Source organism: Eucyclogobius newberryi, unplaced genomic scaffold (assembly GCF_026437365.1).
Source record: "Eucyclogobius newberryi isolate DKJ021-1_F unplaced genomic scaffold, fEucNew1.0.hap1 SCAF_7, whole genome shotgun sequence".
Classification (NCBI taxonomy): Eukaryota; Metazoa; Chordata; class Actinopteri; order Gobiiformes; family Gobiidae; genus Eucyclogobius; species Eucyclogobius newberryi.
The window spans coordinates 35,208,648-35,219,875 of record NW_027316389.1 but is presented as its reverse complement, the minus strand read 5'-3'; the positions used below and the strand labels follow the sequence as shown (position 1 = coordinate 35,219,875).

The following is an 11,228-nucleotide window of genomic DNA, read 5'->3' as shown; positions in this document are numbered from 1 at the left end:
AAATAAGAATTTATTAACAAAAAGTTCAAAATCCAAAAGGTAGGCACAAAGGCTCCAAAAGTAAAAAAAAAACACAAAATATCCAAACTTCCAAAAAGCCAGAACTGAAAGGTACAAACTTGCTCAGGTAGAAAGATAAACAAGGCAGGCACAGGACAGGGCAGGAGTACAAGCAGGACAGACATCAAGTGACAGACACAGAACAAAGGGGAGACAGAACTTAAATACACACAGAGAAGCAGGTGATTGGTTGGAAACAAACAAGTGGCAGGAGAAACGAATTAAGGTAGCGAGAAGACTGACAGCAGGTGCGGTGGGAGGTGACTGGGAAATCCAGGAAATAACAGACAGCAGGTTAGGGGCGGAGACACAGAAACAACCATGGGAACACATGACAAACTCAAGGGGCACATGGGAAATAGTCTGCAGCGCGGATACTAACAGTACCCCCCCCCCCTAACGAACGCCTCCAGGCGTTTTCTTGGGTGGGACAGGATGCTGATGGTGGAAGTCCCTGCGGAGTGATGGGTCCAAGATGTACCGGGACGGAACCCAGCACCTCTCCTCAGGGCCGCAGCCCTCCCAGTCCACGAGGTACTGGAGTCCTCGACCCCGGCGGCGGACATCCAGTAGTCGGCGTACCGAATACACCTCAGAACCAACCTTCAATGAGAAGCGGGGGTGGGGGGGTTTGGGGGCAGGAGGCTGCAGAAGAAAAGGCTTGACCTTGGAAATATGGAAGGTTGGGTGGATACGAAGCAAGGGACCACCGTACACACTTGTCCATGGCTTCAGTCTTAGGTCAGGACAGGGAATAAAGACGACCTCTAGGGGGAGATGTGCCAGGAAGGAGGTCAATACCACAGTCATAGGGGCGGTGAGGAGGTAAGGAGGAGGCCCTGGATTTGCTGAAGACAGCTTTGAGGTCCAAATATTCTGGAGGGACAGCCGGCAGATCTGGGTACTCATCTGGAGTCCTGGGCCCAAGAGACTGTGAGCACGCAAGAGACAGTGAGAATGACAGTACGGGCTCCAACCCACAACTCCCCTACTCACCCAGTCAACATGTGGGTTGTGTTTGGAAAGCCAGGGGTGACCAAGGGTGCATGGAGAGAATCAGTAATAAAAAAAAACTCATTTGTTCAGGATGGTTACCCGACAGGCAGAGGTCCACCGGAACACTGGCTCGGGTGATTCTGGCCAACTTCTGACCATTCAAAGCATTGGCCTCCATCGGAGTCTTGAGTTCATTGGTAGGTAGTCCCCACTGGGCCACAAAGCAAGAGTCTATGAAATTCTCCTCTGCTCCTGAGTCGAGCTGGGCCACCACCTCCTGTTTGTTCCCCCACCTCAGGACAGCAGGAAGCAGAGTTCGTTGGTCTGATGAGGGTTTTATTGGCGTCACGCTCATCAATACCCCTCTTACTGGTGAGCGTTGGCTTTTACTGGGCAGGTGGAGATGAAGTGCCCTGGCTGGCCGCAGTACAGGCAGGAGCGAGAGCTGAGACGTCTTTGCCGCTCAGCTGTGGTCAGGCGGGTGCGGTCAACCTGCATGGGTTCTGGTGCAGAGGAGGCAGGGGCAGAGGCAGACAGGAACGCTGGCTGGGCGGCAGAAGTGGAGAAAAAGGTCTGAGGACCTGCCACAACCCTCGCACGTCGACGCTGTTGCAGTCGCGTGTCGATGCGGATGGCAAGGTTCACAAGATCCTCGCAGGTGTTGGGCAGGTTATGGGCGACGAGCTCGTCCTTGATCTCCTCAGATAATCCATTAAGGAAAGTGTCAAACAAGGCATCAGAGTTCCAGCCTGACGAGGTTGAGAATTCAATGGCATATCAGACACTGACCTGCGTCCTTGGAGCATATGTAGTAACTCTCGTGCTGCTTCATGTCCATGCTTAGAGCGATCAAAAACTCTTACTCGGCAGAAACCCCTGAAAATCTCCACAGTAAGGAGACCTGGCCTCCCATAGGGCTGTTCCGCATTCTCTGGCTCGCCCGGAAAGTTGGGTGATCGCGTAGGCTACCCTGGCACGCTCGGAGGGAAAAGTGGTCGGTTGCAGTTAAAAAATGAGGGAGCATTGAAATAGGAAAGAGCGGCAGGTACCAGGTTCACCAGAGTACTTCTCGGGAGGAGGCAATTTAGGCTCATGAACGGGCGGTGAAGATGAGGCAGTCGAAGCGGCTGCAGACTGCTGGGAGAGTTGAAGAGACTGTATGGGCAGTCAGGTCTCTGAGGCTTGAAGCGATCGACTCCAGCTGAGTCTGGTGCTGCCCCAGCACAGTTCCTAGATGTTCGAGAACCGTCTCCACCTGATTCGGATCTGCTGGGTTCATCTTGGTCTGTTCGTACTGTTATGATCCCGGAGGCAAAAACCCAAAGGCAGTCCGGATAAGGCAAATAAGAATTTATTTAACAGAAAGTTCAAAATCCAAAGGTAGGCACAAAGGCTCCAAAAGTCAAAAAACACAAAATATCCAAACTTCCAAAAAGCTAGAACTAAAAGGTACAAACTTGCTCAGGTAGAAAGATAAACAAGGCAGCCGCAGGACAGGGCAGGGCAGGAGTACAAGCAGGACAGATATCAAGTGACGAACAGACACAGAACAAAGGGGAGACAGAACTTAAATACACACAGAGAAGCAGGTGATTGGTGGGAAACAAACAAGTGGCAGGAGAAACTAATTAAGGTAACGAGAAGACTGACAGCAGGTGTGGTGGGAGGTGACTGGGAAATCCAGGAAGTAACAGACAGCAGGTGAGGGGCGGAGACACAGAAACAACCATGGGAGCACATGACAAACACAAGGGGCACATGGGAAATAGAGTCTGCAGCGCGGATACTAACAAAGGTCTATTCTATGGTACTGGAGACGAGAATCCGACCGATAGTCGAACCTCGGATTCAGGAGGAGCATCCTGGACCAGCTCTATACTCTCCATCGGGTGCTCGAGGGTTCATGGGAGTTTGCCCAACTGGAGAAGGCTTCGACCGTGTCCCTCAGGTTGTCCTTTCGGGGGTGCTCCGGCTGTCCGATCCCTATATGACCGGAGCAGGAGCTGTGTTCGCATTGCGGGCAGTAAGTCAGACCTGTTCCCAGTGCATGTTGGACTCCGCCAGGGCTGCCCTTTGTCACCGGTTCTGTTCATAGTTTTTATGGACAGAATTTCTAGACACAGCTAGGGGTCGGAGGGTGTCCGGTTTGGGGACCACAGGATCTCATCTCTGCTGTTTGCACTCAATGTTGTCCTGATAGCTCCATCAAACCCCGATCTGCAACATAAACACGGTTTTCAGCTGAGTTTGAAGCAGCTGGGAAGAGAATCAGCTCCTCCAAATCCAAGGCCATGGTTCAAGCCACCTTTCTCCGGTATCTCGGGCCTTGTTCATGAGTGAGGTAAGGATGGAACGTGAGATTGAAAGGCGGATTGCGGCATAACTGCAGCCGCTGCATCGGACTGTTGTGGTGAAGACGAAGCTGAGTCGAAAGGCAACATACAAGCGATCGAAATGAATTTCCTCCGCAGGGTGGCTCGGCGCTCCCTTAGAGATAGGGTGAGGAGCTCAGTCACATGGAAGGAGCTCAGAGTAGAGCCGCTGCTCCTCCACATCACGAGGAGCCAGCTGAGGTGGCTAGGGCATCTGTTCCGGATGCCTCCTAGGCGCCTCCCTGACCGGGAGATGCCTCGGGATACCCCCGGAGGGACTGAAGGAAGTGTCTGGGGAGCTGGAAGTCTGGGAGTCCCTGCCCGATTGCTGCCTGTGACCCGGCCAGGGATAATCGAAAGAAGATCGATGGATGGACTATTGGATCATTATCACAGTCCCACATGCTAGATTTTTTTTTTCCTATAGTACAGTATTGGTGGTGGTTCGTACATACCATTTTTCAAGGATTATGACATGGCTCCCCATGGTTTTGCATTGGGGAGAAAGGGACCACATGAGTGCAGTCGGTGCAATGAGTCATCACAAGTGAGGGAGTGTGATGGATGACTGTGAGGGGAAAGTTAATACAAACCTGTTTCAGCCCGACCTCGCTCAGCTTCTCTGCGCGGCAGTAACAAGCAGCACTTACCTCCGCCTGAGGAAAATCACTTTGTGTTGACAAAGCAGGTGAATAAGGCGATTTAGGGCAATTGAATGGAGGTAATACAAGCAGTTGTATAGCAGCAAGAGTGGCTGCAGTGTCCCATGTTTGCAAGATATGAAATTATTGCATGTTCATAACAATGTTGAGGCAGTAATGTGAACATTTTTGTAATTAGATAATTGATAGATATTTGAGTTAAAATGGATGAAATGTAATATTCATTTTCAATCCTTGGCACAATTCTAACATTTTCTTTTTTTTTATTCAATGGCTGTTCACAGTATTGGTTCTTGACATAACATGAATTTTGCTCTTTAGAAAACTAATCACTAAACAATGAGTAAGAATAACAAGATAATATGGCTGTTAAGTTTATTATTGTAAGTTAAATCTTTGTATCATGGGTCCTTCGATAATACTGTGAGCCTTCCCACAATATCACAATAAATATTGAATTGTGGAGTTCATACCACAATAATATCACATTGTTAGATTTGCATATTGTTACATTCTCATTAAAAGCTCCAGTTTATACAAGATCAAGCATAGGAGAGTGGAGTGGATTAGACGGACGGGTCTGAGTCAGTGTGCTCGCCAAGTGTTGAATATAGTCCTGTTTCTAAGTTTAAAGGAGAGAATACAAATAAATATGTTACATCTGTAACAAAGAAATAAAGCTTTATAGCAAGAGAGTTTCATTTTTTTGCCTTTTAAAAAGCCCCAAAATCCCCTCTGTGTATCAGCACATGTGCAGTGAAACTATAATGACGGATCAAAATAGCTCATGACAGAGTTTTTGGGACCAAATCTTTAATTATGTCTAGTGAAACCTCTACTTAAGGGTCTATAGTATTTAGACCAATCAAACATTTAATTTACTCTTGGGACAGCTTACTATAGGGTGGGCAAACTCTCAAATGGATTTCCTTGTAAGAATATTCTCAGGACTCGGGAAAAGGCATCTGTATCGATGTTGGCAACAGAGAAAAATATTTAGCTTGTTCGTATTGCTGGAATGAGAAGTGGAAACAAAAATGTAATGTTGTTGCTGTAAATTAATTTTGCACCGCGGCTCTGGAGACACTCCCATAAGGGAAATGCAGCGGTCCCTGAAACTGCGCGGCTATTTGACCGCGCCGCGGCTCCCCAGCCACGGCCATAAAACAAATGCATGCCTTCAAGAAACGGTAGTGTCTCACATTTGTTTCTCCCTCTCCTCAGTGTTGCCTTCTCAGTCACTGGGCGTGTTTATGCCAAACATGTGTAAAAGGCAAATCCCTGCATGTGCACAAAGCAGGAGATCGCACACATTTACCACAATTAGGCCTGCTCTGACTTAGATGGCTATAGGTCAACGTTGAGCAGAGAGGAGCGAGTGAAAGGCATATGGTTATTTGAATGCATACATTTGTTCTATAGAGTTAGCGGCCTTGGCACCCACAGGACACGGAGAAGCATTCGCACATGGCACTGTGTCTTGTGCGCTCTGAGGTCAGAAAAGGACCCCGACTATAGGGCTCCATGTTAGTGATCAATTCTGTGTGTTTCAGAGATCCATTTGGAAACAATGGTAAAATAATGGGCAAATTACGCATGTGTTTTGCTTATGTTTTATTTCTAAACATTTACCTGTCAAGAGTTACAAACAGTTCGACAAAAACAGTCTACGGTGAATCCAATTCAGAAAAGATACAATACATACATACATACATGTATGATATACATACATATTGAAACTTGATCACAAGCAACTTGTGAAAGCATTAACACCTGTTTCAAATGTATTCTCTTGTAACAACCAACCATGATCAGCATGCATAACTAGTAAAATACTAGCACTTTCCCTAACATTAGTAAGTTTTAGTCGTCCCAAAAGATCCTGAAAAATACATTATCTATTATTTATTATTATATTCAAAACAACTGTAACTCAGAACAATGTGACCCATTCCCCCATGAGGCAACAACAGTGACTTTACAACACCTCTATGATATCAACCCAGGGGGCAATGAAGCCTCACAAATGGCTTCAAGAAGTGTAGCCAAAATCTCTTTTCTGCTTGATAGAAATGTCTTTTAATGGCTATATTTCACTTTTAAACTGACGCCATGTTTCACTATGTGATCATTAAATCTGTAACTAAACCATGTTTGTTAAATAGATGCATTAAGGACAGTATTTGGAAATGTGTTATTTTTATGTCATGTTTTTGCAGCCACCAGTACTATTATACTATTCCCATCAAATATGATTCTGCTTTTGAGGACAGTGAGTTGACAATTCTAAGTAGGGGAAGAGATGGTTTGAAAGAGGAGATACTAAGGCCATTTTTGTTCAAAAAGAGAATCCCTCTTTAAACAGAAATGCAGGTTTTGAGTGTTTTGAAGCCATGGGGCGGGAGAAGCCCTGGTCATTTTGATGCTAATCAGGTACTCAGTGATGAGGGAGTGATAGTCAGTTTACAATAGGATTTTGATTGCCCATTACAGAGCTATATAAAGAGAATTTCAAATGAAACTGTAAACTCAGACTTGATCCGCAAATTTTTTTCTAAAAACGATGATACTACTGAATCTTTCTCTACATTGGAACACTCCTGGATGAATGAGGGATTACACTGACCCCCTTTATCTTATTTTTCTCGTATATATTGTGCCAGCTATTCTATGAATATTGAAATAATGAATCAGAAAGTGCTCAATCTTTTAATCTTGTTTGTAGACTTATTATACAGCGCTTTTAATGTCCAAATAATCACTTTGTCGAATAATAATGTTTCCATAACTTTAAATGAGAATTCCCAACTCCCTGAATTAAACACCTTTTCACAAGTTTTCCCTCATGTGCACATAGCACTGAATATAGGTTTATTTTATTTTGCCACAAAACATTCATGGCAAAACTAATACAACTAATAAAAGAGTTTTGAGGAAAAAACTAAAAACTCTCAACTGGGACATGATGAAAACCCTAACCCATTTTGCAAGTCGCAGGGTGTTCAAATATGCGAGTTATAAAATTGCAATTATACATTCATGTAGTAAATTATCTGTGCAATTCCTTCTCATAGTGGTCCACATACTTGGTTATGTGTGAAAGGGCAATTCGATTTCGCTGGAGTTCTTTTTCTTCGAGGTTTTTGGCGAGTCTGCTTTTCCACGCATTGGCACGAGTGATCATCTTATTTTCTCTGTCTCGTAGGGCATTGAGGTGGTTGTCATGAGCTGTAGTCAATGCTCCCGTCACTGATTCTGTGTCTAAAAACAGTATTTTCACATCCTCGGACAAATCTTCCACATCATGGTCTCTTGCCACATTCGCAATAGTCGTAGCAACAATCCCCTTTACTTTCTCATGATATTCATCCTCCAATTTTCGACTTTTTTCAAATGTTTCTTGAGCAGTTTCACAGAAGGTACCAATCATTTCTGCAAGGATGACATCCAGCTTTTTGATCATCATCTCTATCTGACTTATTAGTTTGAACTCGAGTGTAAGCAAATGTTTTTGCAGTTTATTTAGCTCATCCTTATAGGCAGAAGCTGGAAGAGTCTGACGTGTTTTAAGCTCTTTGAAGTACTTAAATTCCTCTAATAACTCTGTTTCTTTCTGCATTATCTCCATTTTAATCATACTGTGACCTGCGAAGAAGGAATTCACCTCTGCTTGTCTTCGGTTGTGCTCCACCAAGCCTGTTTCAAACAACTGCACACACAGCTCGGTTATGTCCTGCTTGAATATTTTTTGTTGAGCAGCTATTTCTGGCACACTTTGTAGATGGTTTACTTGTGGATCATTTTTGAACATGTGTTCAAATAGAAAAGACCCATTCAATGATTCCACAAATGCGTCCACATGCATGTGTAGCTCAGCCTCTTGTGTTTTCAATGCTTCTGTCTCTTTTTCATTCTCTGCCTTTTCAAGATCGAGTTTCTGAAGCTCGATGTAGAATTTGACAGACGCTTGTTTTTTCATTTCTCTGTTGATGTATGTGTAGTCTAAGTATTTTAAAGTTGGAAAGAAGGCAATTATGTGCAATGTGTAGTTTTCCTCTTCACTTAAGGGGTTTCCACAAAAGTTGAGACTGAATATATTTTTGAAATTCTTGAGATACAACACTTGGCATAGGTCTTGAAGGATGTTATTGGCCATGTTTAAAGAAACAAGTTTCCCAAGAGAATCCATGTTTTCTAGAACTGAAATTTTGTTATTGCACAAGTTCAGCTCCTCCAGTTTCTTCAGAGATTGCAGGCCCTCGATTTTCCTTATGTTATTGAATGACAAATTTAGGGATGTTAAATTAGTGAGACGACTAAGGCCCTCTATCTTCTGTATACAATTGTTATTTAAGTGAAGAGTTGTTAAGGATGGAAATTCCCACAGGCGCTCAATCCTTGAGATATGTTTGGATCCCAGGTCAAGTTTTGGAACCTCACATAACTTTAATTGCTCCACTTGGTTACATCTTGTATGACCTTTTATACATTGTTCGGCTACAATGCCCTGCAAAAATTCCTCTGTAATACGAGCTTTTTCTCCTTTACCGTTCATGGTACACTTGATCTTAATGCCCTAGATAGCGGAGATTAGCTTTCTTCTTCTTCTTGGGGTTTTATGGCGGTTGGTATCTTAAGTGTTACATTACTGCCACTTACTGTAGTTTTACATTGTAGACTTTAAACTTTATTCTCAACTGAAAAGGTGCCACTCACATTCTGGATCTTCTTCTTCTTCTTCTTTGGTGTTTTATGGCGGCTGGTATCCAAGTGTTACATCTCTGCCAGACTTTATTCTTCTGGCAGGTGTTGCATTACCGCCACCTACTGTAGTTGTTGTTGTTTTACGACTGTTGGTATCCAAGTTTTACATTACCACCAGACGTTATTCCGTAGACTTTATTTCAGCTGGCCTTCTACTGTAGTTGTACATTCTGTTGTTGTTGTTGTTATTTTTTTTATGGCGGTTGGTATCCAAGTGTTACATTACCGCCAGACTTTATTCCTTAGACTTTATCCAATAGACTCGATTATTCAGTTCTCCTACTACTTTGGTGTTTCAAAGCCCACAAGTTCAAAGCACAAAGGTTCTGTTGTTGTTGTTTTTTTTTTATGGATGTTGTTGTTGTTGTTTTATGGCGGTTGGCATCCAATTGTTGCATTACCGCCAGACTTTATTCCTCAGACTTTTCGTAGTCCTCAGACTGTCGTAGTCCGTAAAAGTACTCCTTCCATTGCTTTGGTGTTACAAAGCCCATGAGGTCATGATATGTCTTTGTGACTAGAATAGTTGTTGTTGTTTCAGAGACCAACGAGTAAGGTGTTCATTGGATACACATCAACGACGGGTGGGCCTCTGCGAATAACAACATCGCTGACGGTGGATTATTGAGCGTTGTTTGGATATTACGGCAACATAGAGGAACGCCTCGGTCCGTATGACGGGGAAGAGGAAGAGGAAGCGTGACCTGGTCGGTGACGATATGAACAGCGGGGAGGACTCCCCTGGAGCCACTGATCCTGTGCAGCGTAGGGCGTCTTCTTGCTCGTCTATGGAGGGCTCTCTCAGTGAGGAGCAGGGCGGGGGGGTTGCAGATATCGGGGATGTGAGTTCAGAGTGTAAGGTGTTCATAAAGCTCGCGCAGGATAATGCGTCCTTTAAGGGGTGGGATCCGATGGCGTTGACAAGGAGCCTGACTGTAGCTGTGGGAGTGGTCAAGCATGCGAGTGTCCTTAGGGATGGCTCGCTGCTGGTCGTGTGCAAGGACGTGGCTCAGCAAAGGAAGGCGATTGAAGCTAAGTGTCTGGGGGGAAGGACATTCTTGTGTCTGATGCTGTAAGAGGCACGGTCAGGGGAGTTATCGTAGGCGTCCCTACGACGACATCTGTGGATGACATAAAGGAGAATTTGACTGGAGCTAAGGTGGTGGATGCTAGGCGGTTGAAGATGACCCGGGATGGGGTAAGGTGTGACAGCCTGTCGATAATGATTAGATTTGAAGGTGGGATCCTGCCTCGTGTGGTGTGCGTTGGGTACATGCGCTATGGCGTACGCCCATATGTTCTGCCGCCCCTGCGTTGCTTCAAGTGCCAGCGCTTTGGGCATATTGCAGCGGTCTGTAGAGGGAAGCAGAAGTGTGGTAAATGTGCAGGAGACCACGAGTATGGGAAGTGTGACGACGGAGCAAAACTCAAGTGCTGTAACTGTGGGGGAGAGCATAGCTCTGCCTACGGGGGATGCGTGTTCAGCAAGAGGGCTGCTGAGGTGCAAAAAGTTAGAGCCTCTCAAGGCATATCCTACGCGGATGCGGTCAAGAAGGTGTCTGGTAGTCAGGTGAAGGTGGATGCAGTGGGGGCTGCCAGTGCTGCTGGTGTCCTAGGCGACAGGGGAGGGGGCAGCGTTGCCCGCGGCCAGGGGGAGGTCCCCACTGGGATGCCTGTGAGTGTGGCTTCCACGGGCAGAGGCCCTGTGGGTGCGGAGGATGTACTGGTTGTGAAGAGGAAAGATTTCTTCCTCTTTATGGTGGAAGTGATTAACTGTACTGGTCAAACCAAGAAGAGATCCGAAAAGACTAAGATCATCGCTAAGGCTGCAGGGAAGTACTTTGGAGCTGGGGGTCCCGAGTGGACGGAGATAGAGGATGCGCTGCGGGAAGGCACCCTGCCCCATTCTGGCAGTGGGAGTGGGGGGGCTCCCGATGCGCCGTCAGGTTCCGGGGGCTCATAATGGCGGTGGTTGTCTTGCAATGGAATGCGCGTAGTCTTCGTGCTAATGGCCAGGAATTTAAGCATTTTGTCTCTACCTTGTTGAACAAGCCTCACGTTATGTGCGTGCAGGAGACTTGGTTACGACCTAGGTGGGGTTTTGGGATACAAGGGTATGTGTGTGTTAGGAATGATAGGGAGCAGGGTAGAGGCGGAGGTGTGGCTGTGTTTGTCCGAGATGACCTAAATTACGTTGTTGTCAGTGTGAGTAAAGCGCCGGAGGCTCTGGCGGTGAGGGTCTGGCTGGGTGGTGAAGCTGTTACTGTGGTTAACCTTTATAATCCGTGTGGTGAGTTAACGTTAGAGTCCTTACATAGTATCGGTAAGGATGTTCGGGGAAAGGCCGTGTGGTGTGGGGATTTTAATGCGCATA

General features: G+C 45.7%; 1 protein-coding gene across 1 annotated transcript; it reads right to left on the bottom strand.

Moving 5' to 3' along the window:
• Positions 1–7,110: 7,110 nt before the first annotated feature.
• LOC140348635 (dynein regulatory complex subunit 3-like) lies at positions 7,111–8,680 on the bottom strand. Its single transcript, XM_072434630.1, has one exon. It carries the CDS (start codon positions 8,643–8,645, stop codon positions 7,140–7,142), a length of 1,506 nt encoding a protein of 501 aa, XP_072290731.1. The 5' UTR covers positions 8,646–8,680; the 3' UTR covers positions 7,111–7,139.
• Positions 8,681–11,228: the final 2,548 nt, after the last annotated feature.

Bases quoted from the DNA above. Each gene is read 5' to 3' on its own strand.
- LOC140348635 (XM_072434630.1), bottom strand. From the start codon at position 8,645: ATGAACGGTAAAGGAGAAAAAGCTCGTATTACAGAGGAATTTTTGCAG.